Source organism: Pholis gunnellus (genome assembly GCF_910591455.1).
Source record: "Pholis gunnellus genome assembly, chromosome: 4".
Lineage (NCBI taxonomy): Eukaryota > Metazoa > Chordata > Actinopteri > Perciformes > Pholidae > Pholis > Pholis gunnellus.
This window is the reverse complement of record NC_136530.1, coordinates 20005711-20016709: the sequence shown is the minus strand read 5'-3', so window position 1 is coordinate 20016709 and position 10999 is coordinate 20005711. Positions and strand designations below refer to the sequence as shown.

Sequence of the window (10999 nt, the reverse complement as noted above, 5' to 3'; positions counted from 1 at the left end):
ACCTCCCGGAAGGAGGGGCTCCCCTCTGGCATGTGAGTCCCCCACCCATCTCACACTCAGCGGGGAGTTAGGGGACTAAAAACACGTTTCTACATGCAGATAAGATACCTCACACAGTCACAAAGTGTCGTTTGCATAGAGCATAAAGACTTATGGACATTAAAAAACATGCCAAAAAAAGCATCATGTTATTGTAATTTATAATGTATAAAATAATAGCTTATTGAATGGTAACTAATATCTAAAACAGTGAATTATGCCAACCATGTGGATTTGACTGCAATTGCAATGGATTAATGAACCTTTTTGACCAGAAAATGAAGGTTCATAAAAAAAATTAAAAAGATGAGATAATAGGATGAGTGCATTATTTATATTGTCCTTTCATCCCACCAATATGTTTCTCTTCAGTTGTCACTTCTACATCTTTCGTCCGCGGGACAACTCATCCCTCTGGCTCCCTCTAGCGGAAGACAGATGTTAAGTAATCTCTGTTCGCATGTGCATTGATTGCCTTTGTTCCTTTTTTATGCTGATTTGGGGCCCCTGCAGCCACTAGAGTCCTCAAATTGTGCACAAAAGCAACATGAACATACTCATTTGTATATCATTTCCAAAAAATAATTATTCCATTTCAGTATCATTCAGCTTTGCATTTTCCTCTTTGGCAATTGGTAGGCTTAGAACGAATTATAAATGTGACGTCTCCTTCCTCTGTTCATTTCTTGTGATTAAGCTCTTTTTGTTTTACTATCAATTTTCCACATTCTGTGAGAAACAGAGTATACTAAACAGAGCCAACTAAATTCTTCTGAGGCCCTTAAAGTAAATGCCTCTGGTGTCTCTGCAGGGCAGGGCTGGTTATCACTCCTTAATACCTTTTGGGAAGCGTCAAATACTGAGCGTTGGCCTCAAATCCTGAGTCAGATTCTTAGGCTGGTTTGGACTCCTTATTCTTTAACTAGATATTTTCTGGTCTAAATTGAGAAACTTCCAGTAATTTAGTCAGGCATAAGGACTTGTATATGTAAAAAATGCTCATGTGTGAGGAAGAAAGAGGGGAGGAGGGCGTACAGTGGGACAGGCTATAGTATGGTGGTTATGTAACAGAGGTCTGGAGTCCAAGCGTTGTCATGAAACAGAAATGTTGATCATGCTTCAGTGGTTGTCAAGGCTATACTGTAAGCCTTTGTGACGAGTGGAGACAAGGTATAAGCTCTACACCGTAAATCATACAGACACACCTTTCGAGACACAAAGCGTTTCTAAAGAGCAAACTCTGCTTCTTCTTTGCAGAGGCCATGTTACATGTTCCCTTCAAGCCCATATACTCTTGAGTAAAGAACATAAGGTTTAATACAGGTTCTACCACAATCCAAAGTGGAAAGAAACACCTGCTGTATGGTCAGGTCTAGTGTGTGTGTGTGTGTAGGGTTAAATGACACTGAGAAATATTAAATTAATGAGACAAAGAATAATAATAATTCCTGTTTTTGTGTAAGTTTTACACTGATGTTGAATAACCTGTTTTGTATTATTTGATTAGGATACATTCGTTCACGCCTTAAGTAATACAAGTCCTGAAAGTAGAAGAAGTACTGAAGACCACACAGTATACCTCACATTCCACACTGTCAATCTGTCTCCACCCAGAATTCTATTGAAACTCTATTTTCTGGTCTCCAAAAAGACAGAGTTATGCTCAGTTTTGAGTTGTATTATAGTTTACGTTGGAAACTATAATATACAGCAACACATTAAAATCTAATTTCTTAGGTTATAGCCCACCGCTCAAGGTTGTGCAAACGTTTTCACAGCACTGTATTGGTTCATTTTTCTTCCCTTCCTCAGTATAATGGCACGCATTCGTAACCAGTCAGTGACTTATCGCTCAGTCACGCGTCCCACCCACAGACAGCGGTGACAAACGCTGTTTGTGTTCCGTATAAATGAGAAGCGTTGGACCTCTGAGTTCAGCCACCGCCCCTGCGCTTTGTGCTTTCTACACTTTTAGGTGCTTCTCTCTGACTAGCGCGTGCTACGTTTTTCTTTCTCTTCCTCATATATTGAGTGCGTGCGAGCAGAGCGTGCTTCAGTCGTTGCGGGAGGACTGTCAGGTAATGTAACAACGTAGCTAATAGGCCTGAAAACACACACACACACACACACACACACACACACACACAAACACACACACTTTGTCGTATGGCTATAATGCTGATTCCTCACATGCGTTCTGCGGTTGGCCTACGTGTGCATTGCCAGCTGTTGGAGAGGGATGTGTGCGGCTTTATTTCCGGGTATCTGAACGCATCTTTACTCGCTCCAGGCAAAACTATGAGACTAGTCTCAATAATACATGTGGGAATATACGACATTTGATATAAAGTTTGTGTGTAAATACGTGCAAAAAGGTTTGAAAAGTGCAATAGCATAACATTATTTTATTCTATGCAGAGTCTAGACTCACACACATGTTGAACCGTGGTGGTGAATGTAGCAGTGTCCACAATATCAGTAGTCCGCATGGGCAAATAGATTATTAAAAATGATTATAGATTGTGAGTAAAATATCAACAGTCGTGAATTAACCAAAGGGAGAATGGAGCTTTCGGTGACAGTTAATTTGAATAATTTGTCTTTTTCGAATCTTTATGCAACTTATATTAGGGTTTCACAGGCTGTGAAGAAGAAGACAAAGGGAAAAACAAAACATCTTACCTTACAAAACATTGCAGATTATTTTTTGTTTTTATTTAAATGAATAAATAAATCAAGGCTTTTTGCTTATATTTGATGCTTGACAATAAAGTAACAGAAACAGTAACAGAAAATGGGGAGGGAGTGAGCAAAGGAGATGGCATGCAATTAGCCCTTACATTTAATTCACATTTATTTTGACTGTCATGTTTTAACTTTTAAGGTATGAAATGTAGAGGTTCTCTTTCCTAATATACACTGTATTGTATATAGGATCCATGTTTGCTTCCTATAAACACCACCTACGAACCATAAACTATGAGATATGTTAACATTAAAATCTGAAATGTATTTTACAAAATGGAATTACACTGTTTAACTATTTGAATGTAATTTGCTCGTTACAGGAAAATCGTACAACATCAGTCATGGCCGCCATCAGCAGCTCAAACACAGATTTTGCCTTAGAGCTGCTCCGCACTCTGAGCCAAGCAAGTCCCACCGGGAACATCTTCGTCTCCCCGCTGAGCATCAGCTCAGCCCTGGCTATGGTTTACCTGGGGGCCAAAGGAGACACTGCTGCTCAGATGGCAAAGGTCAGCACACTGTCTCTCTATTACGTGCTAATAAATGTCATAAACATTCTGAAGTTCAGGCTGTTTGCTCAGGTGTGTATGTAGGCACAGGAGGAAGGGTGTGTCTCCAGACAGCCGAAGACTAATGAGACCTGAACTTTGAGCTCAAAAAGCTCCCTTGAAACAAGCAACATATTGTTTGCTTGGAAGCAGGTGGTTGTAAAACAGGTAGTTGACAATGTGGTTCCAGTTCATGAAACCTGTTTGCTTTCGGAAGTACAGTATATCCTCAGAGCTTTGTTCTTCTTTATCTTTTTTTTGAATGACTTCTGTGTTTGAACTGTGTTAGCTCGAGACAAAAGGAACATTTTCATCCGCAGTGGTTCAGCAGGTCGATGATGAATGATCGACTTCATGAATACACAAAACGACAGCAGCAGCAGCAGAAATATAGTAATACGCTATATGATCAAGAGTATGAGGACACATGAACATTACATCCATTATGTGATTGTTGTAACACATCATTCCAAAGCGCGGGCCTTAATCTGCTGATATCGAAACCTGGCTGCAGGGATTTGATCCCACTCGGCTCAAGTGGAAACCTCCATTGCTGAGAGGCAAACGCCACGCGTCACGGAGACTACATCCATAATTTGTACAGCATTTTATACAGTCTATGATTAGGGCCATGAGTGAGTTCGGCCACTGATGTTGGGGCGATAAGGCCTGGCTCCCTATTGGCTCTCCAGTTCATCCTGAAGGTGTTGGATGGAGGTCAGGGCCAAGCCAGTCAAGTTATTTTACACCAAAGTGGGGAAAACATTATTTAAACAATATTCCTGTTTTTTTAGCATGTAGGAAAGCAAACTGAAAAAAGCCAATACACAATAGTATGATCGCATGCCTGTCTGAATACTTTTTGGCCTTGTAGTGTAATCTATCTAGAGAAGGCACATCAATTTACCATTTAAAAATAACACATATATGACTATCATCATCCAATGTATGTACAAAGACAACGCAAACAATAAGTAAAAATTGCAGCTGATTCTGATTCTGAACTCCTGATGTACAGCATATAGAGACTTGATAATATTACAAATGTCAAACTTTCACGCAGGCCCTCTCATTCAGCTCTGGTGAAGGCGTCCACGCAGACTTCCAGACACTGAACGCTGACATCAACTCACCATCTGCGTCATACGTCCTGAAACTAGCCAACCGCCTTTATGGAGAAAATACCGCCAACTTCCTCCCGGTGAGTTTTCAGTTTACACGCCAATCGCAGAAGACTCCGATACTGTATATTGAATGCACAACTTCATATGACTGAATTCATGAGATGCTATCTCCTCTCTGCAGCAATTCCTCGAAGCCACACAGAAGCACTACCAGGCAGACCTGAAGGCTGTTGATTTCATGGGGGCTCCAGAGGCATGCAGAGCGGAGATCAACAGCTGGGTGGAGCAGCAGACAGAGAGTGAGTCGTTGTTCTTAATGGACACTAACTATTCCTCCATCAACTGGTACAGCAATCATTTTAAAGTGTACTTTAAGGCTGACCACGACTAAGAATTTACATAGTCAAGTCTGATTGGTCAAGTGATCCCTATTGTTGACTGATCTCTTTAAATCGTGGTGTTTATTTTTTGTATTTTTTGCTCATTCATCCCCCTCTGTTGAGGCTTTATGTATCTATAGAAGAATAGTCCAAACAAAAACATTACTGGCCACATTTTTCGACTATCGCTTTGCTGTTGTGTGTTTTATGTGCGGCGCTGTCCGAAGTACTGAAACAGAGCGGAGATTGATAGACAGACAGACACAGTTTCTTAGCCTGTTTGCTTTTGTGGATTGAACCCACACAAGTTATTTGCTAGATTGCTATCAACAGTATTATTAATGGACCCATATTGATACCAAAATAGGCTGTAATATATCATGATTTATTGAGAGAAACCAAGCAATTCTGTATAAAACCAGACATTCAGCACCGCCCACATTTTTCCGCCAGTGCGACAGTTTGACTGTGAGATAAAACGCTCAAACCAAAGTCTGGTTCACCCCTCGCGTCCTCTGTGAATCAGTGTTCAACGCTGGCTTTGCCTCTGTATTTCCTTTCAGATAAGATTAAAGACCTTCTGAAGGCAGGAACAGTCACTCCTATGACGAGATTGGCTCTGGTTAATGCCATCTACTTCAAGGGAAACTGGAAGAACCGCTTTGATGAGAAAAACACCAAAGAGATGACCTTTAAAGTCAACCAGGTGAAGTTTTGCTGATGTAGACGCGTGACGTTTAAATACGTGAAGCAGTTTAACTTGAGCCAAATGAGATCCGATCACCTCGATTTCCTGTGTTTCCTGTGCGTCAGAATGAGGCCAAGCCGGTCCAGATGATGTACCAGATGAAGAAGCTGCCTTTCAACTACGTTCCCGAGCTCGGCCTGCAGATCCTGGAGCTGCCGTACGTGGGTGAGGAGCTCAGCATGTTCATCCTGCTGCCTGAAGAGTCCGCGGACGGCTCTGACCCTCTGTTGAAGGTACCTAACCTAGAAGCAATTACCTATGGTAACTAGGCCTGCAAGGGATATCAAAATGCCGTCCGCTATAATATAAATATGAGCTGGAAATTAAATATACTGCGTGTGTGTTTTTGTTCCAGCTGGAGAATGAGCTAACACGGGACAAGCTGGACGAATGGACCGAGAGGGAAAACATGGACGTCCACTCAGAAGTCCTCGTTCACCTGCCCAAGTTCAAGCTGGAGGAAGACTACGAGCTGAACGAGCCTCTGGCCAAACTCGGCATGAGGGACGTGTTCTGTGGGGCGAAGGCCGATCTGTCGGGCATGAACGGTGAAGGAGGACTCTTCCTGTCCACAGTGGCCCACAAGGCCTTTGTGGAGGTGAACGAGGAGGGGACGGAGGCGGCTGCGGCCACAGCGGGCATGGTGTCATTCTGTATGCTCAGGGAGGAGCACTTCACAGCGGACCACCCCTTCCTCTTCTTCATCAGGCACAATAAGACCAAGTCCATCCTCTTCCTCGGCAGGTTCTCGTCTCCTCAGTAGACAGAACCAGCATATGAAGATATTGTACAAATTGAAATAAAAAATAAACACCTGAAATGAAATGAAGGCTTTGTTTTCTGGGATATTTAATAGATTTCTTTCGTCTGCCTTTAGAGTGAAGTCATAGATGTAGCTATTTGAGTTTGAGTGTTTTTGGTTGAATCAATGAGTTGTAAAACTGGAGTGAACTTCATTGAAATAAAGCAACAGACTTTGGGGTTTTAAAGTGACTACATTGTTAAAATGGAGTTAGTTTTTTAATGGACACAGTTGTATTGTGGTGAATCTCGGTGGACAAAACGATACGTTTACACCAGGTACGGATTGAAATCATATTTTAGAACTTTTAGAAAAATAGATAAAGCATAACAATGAATGGCCTCGTATGTGTTACTGCTTTGATGATCAATTTGACATTTGTTATTGTAAATCCCTACAGTTTGTTACTCCTTTTACAATATAATATCAGTGCATAACTCCACTGAGCTGTGAAAGACAGTTTTGAAACGTGGAAGTCACGAGCGTCGGATGAAGTTCTGAGACAGCATTCCCACCAAAGCATAAACTGAGGTGGTTCTGCATGTCCTGTTAACTCGAGGTGAGCCCTGTGTGGCTGTACCTCTTCCTCTGTTCACTAAGGGGCAGTGATATCAATAATGTGTTTCTGACAAAGGCTGTGACACAAATTATACACTAGCTACAGCAGTGATACAAATACTGCTCCAACATCCTGATCAGAAGCTATTCAAGATATACAAGGTTTTTTTGGGCCGACCCTGACCAAATGTAAAACAAGATACGTTAGTCATCAAACACATTTTCTAAAAAGTTGTAGTGGGTTTAATGACTTAAAGACTTGACAAAGTTACGTTAAATTGTCTGTGTTTTGTGATTTCATGTTAGTCTACTATCTATGGGAGGAAATTCTTTGCGTATTTGTACGTATACGAGTCAATGACAAATAAGGCGTCTAAAAAGGAATTCTTTCAAGAAGAGGCCTCACTACTGGAGGCCTCACTACTTAAATCCTTGTTGCGGACGCCACAGCTCCAAGAGGATCTTGGATGGTGGGGAAAGTTTGGGATGTTGGACCAGATGCAAAGGGTGTGGTGCGCTCTGTGCAGCTTCAAACAAGGAGCATCATCCTGGAGAGGCCGGTGACAAAGCAGCAGTCTAGCATCACGGACTGATGTGTTCTCTACCTCTATTTCTCTCTTTCTTCTTTTTGTTGTTGTTGTAGGTTTATCGAGAAGAAGTGGTTAATGCACGACACATACAATATTCCTAATTTCATACTTCATGTTGCAGGAACGGCTCCTTTTGAAAATTAAAGTAACTTTTTGCACAGTTACTGGCCGGAGTGTTGGAGCTTTTTATGTGATGTTAGTATTTAGACATTTTATTCATAAGTTGTATTGTTTAATTATTCTAGATGTTTGCTTATTTAGATTATATTTTTTTATAAAGTTAGATACATTTTTATTTTGTTAGTTATTTGTCTATTTGTTCGTTTGCTTGCTTGTTTCTTTGTTTGCAAAGTAAATCATATAACCGAGACATTTTAAATGATGAACGCTGAACTCTTTTACCTGAGTAATACACATGCCCATGGTGCAGCAGTGGCCCTTTGATTTAAGTTTAATTTAAGATTTTTCTGACAAATGGCTGCTACAGTGGTATATAAAAAAGATTTGCAACATGTGCATGTACAGTATATTTATCATATCATTTTTTAAATCAAAAAAAGTAATTAAAAAACTCCCAAACTTTAGGTTGTATTGCCTTGAGGTCATTTGAATAAAAATGAGACTTTAAAATTACAGTTTTATATCATCTGTTACAAAAATGCCCTGCATCAAATATATGAATACATTTTCCAGCATGAAACATTTTAGCCAATACAAATACTGTAACACCTGCAGTGGATTGAGTATCTAAGAATCTTCATGTTAACCCGACATCATGAAGGATCTCACGGAACACTGGATCACGTTACATTTAGTCCATTTTATTGAACTCAACACCAAACCAAACATTAATGATAAGCGGAAAATGAATAGGAAACTAAAAATCCCAAATCCATGTGTACATATGTCTGTCATTATTATAGTAAGGGGACTGGTCACAAAAGAAAGCACTTCAAACTGACTCATACAATGGGGCCCTATTGGTGTAAATGTGTGAAGAGAAGGACGCAAACCATAGATTAAACCTAAGAACAGGTCACAATATAAATATGTAGGGTAATATATATGATAAGCAATCTTTCTTTAGCGCTGTAAGGACAGGAAGTACGTCACTTCACTTCGTCTTCCTCGTCGTCGCTCTTTCACTCACCTGACGATGCATGGCTCCACAAACCAGACAGAACAGCGACCCCACGTGGGTCTACATTGAAATGACATCTTCATTCTTGAGAACAAGTTACAAAGTTCAGACTGTGTCAGGTTTGTTCTGAAATATTTATAATTCACCAGTATTCAATTTCAACAATGTTAGAACAGCTTAGAAAAACTTTTCCAAGTGATAAAAAGTTTGTTGATGCTTTTCTGAATGGTTGCAAGATGAATATGACTCATAATGTTTCTGAAGATGTGTTGTAAATCCCCTCTTCAATATATAATGAATGAGAACTCTCTATCAAGATCAAAGCTGATGTGATTTTATCAATTCATAAAATGTACATCAACAACATCACTGTGTGTTAAGTTGTTTCAATAAAAAAATTAATTAATTAAAATAAATTATGAACTACATAAAAGAACTCGTGCTGTGATTTGGTATCTGAACCTTTTCACATGGAGATTTCGGCCAAAACGTAATTTTTGGGCGATTTAATAAAGTGACGTCAAGTTTTTTTTAAATAATCTCGATACAATTAAATGGTTCTATAGGGAATAACATCATCACACATGAATAATACAATTTGTCTCACTGGATGCACAAAATCGTCAGCTTTCCAGTCAAACCCAATTAATGCAATTCAAGACCCAGTTTAGGGACAGAGTATGCAGAAATAATAACACGCACCATTTTAGAACAGGTAAAAATAACACTTTTATATTGCATGAAAGAAAAATCATGTTTTGGGGTTTCCCAAACTGCAAGGGATTAGCATGAGCGGGGCATGTCTGTAAGAGGTTCATCGAGTTCATCACCAGAAAAGTCAGCGTCAAGGCTCAGAGGGTCCCCATCCCACACTTCGTCCTCTCCCTCCTCATCCTCCTCATCCTCCTCCTGTAGGCCGGTGGGGTCCATCAAAACTATCCTGCATATAAAAGCATTACTTATTGTCATGGTTTGCGTCCAGGCTCTTAGTCTTTGTGGGCTGACAGCATTGTAACGTTTGACCTTTGACGAATCAAAACGGTATACTGCCTGTGTGACGACCCTCCTCCTCCCATACACTAGGTGTCCCTGTTGTGTTTCATTTTCTGTTGCAGGTGCTGATTGGAGGGTTGTCAGCTGGATGCCTTGAATACCATCTTCACTTGGCAGCCTAGCTCTCTGGCAGAGAAGATCCGTTCAGCCACCAGCAGCACACTGTTCTTTTGGGTTGATAGTTCTGTTATTGCGATTCACTGCTACACACACTCATACATGCACCTCAGGACTGACAAGCGACAGCTAAATTGTTTAATCTATGTTTGTGTGAAAATAAAAATGCTTTTTTTAGCAGCCAGCTCGTTTGTCTCCCTGGTTTGTGGCAGTCTCTGAGCCGGGCTGTGACACCTGCAAGGTGATATTAAGGAATGCTGGGGTAAACATACAGTGACTTGCATACATGAACAAAACTATAAACTGAAACATGTAAGGTAGCTATCAATTTCAAGAAATGATATCCTGTAAGGGGAAATTTCCAATCCATTAATACAAATTTCAATAAATATTTCAAATAAATTATTTTTCATAAATACAAGCTATAGTGAGGGATCTCCATACAATACATTAATTAATTCAAACCAAATAAACATACAGAACATGTGCAATATTAATCATCAATGTTGTTTTTTGTATTGTGTTAGATAACAGCTAACTTTAATATATTATATAAGAGATTTTAAGTTAATAATGTAGCATTGCTTATATGCTATATCTATCATGTTTGTATGCAAATAAAATACCTCTCACCACTTTCAACTATTTCTCCTCATAACAAGAACTGAATCCAGTGTATTTCTCAACAACAAAGTCTGTTTATAGTATACTAACTGAACTGTATGAAGGCCTCCTCCATTTGTGTCTCCATCTCCTGGAGTTTTTCTTTTCAATAAGTCCTTCAGCCCCTCATATGCCTCCAAGGACATGTTAAAAGGACAGCCTAAAAGGGGGAAATGAGCAGTATTACATTGACAAGAACAGTGACAGAGATACTGGCTTATGTGAGCTCACATTGTCGTATAAACAGCTCTATTTCTCCGCTGTTTGATTTTAAGGACGAGGCCCTCCATGACATGCTGTAGTCCCTGTTTGGTCCTGGCAGTTGGTGGACTTTGGAATAGATTAGTATGTCAACATTCACATCTACTCACTTGGGTTCAACGCTGAACTCATGACTGCAGTCAAAAACAGTCACTCGTAAACAGTCACTTCACAATTTGGAAATTAAAAAAATAACAAAATAACAGATTTTGACACGCAGCATTATC

The 10999-nt window shown here is 40.0% G+C and overlaps 1 protein-coding gene across 2 annotated transcripts; it reads left to right on the top strand.

Moving 5' to 3' along the window:
• Positions 1–1949: 1949 nt before the first annotated feature.
• On the top strand, positions 1950–6412 carry serpinb1 (serpin peptidase inhibitor, clade B (ovalbumin), member 1; the record flags this gene model as incomplete). Of its 2 annotated transcripts, none has more annotated exons than XM_079158529.1 (7): positions 1950–2117; positions 3108–3296; positions 4399–4536; positions 4641–4758; positions 5403–5545; positions 5653–5820; positions 5943–6412. In XM_079158529.1, the coding sequence occupies 7 exons, from the start codon at positions 1950–1952 to the stop codon at positions 6348–6350; spliced, it is 1332 nt and encodes a 443-aa protein (XP_079014655.1). In that variant the 3' UTR covers positions 6351–6412. The 2 variants fall into 2 exon arrangements, with proteins under 2 accessions (XP_079014655.1, XP_079014656.1); XM_079158530.1 differs by lacking the exon at positions 1950–2117 and adding an exon at positions 2279–2300.
• Between the last annotated feature and the right edge of the window lie 4587 nt (positions 6413–10999).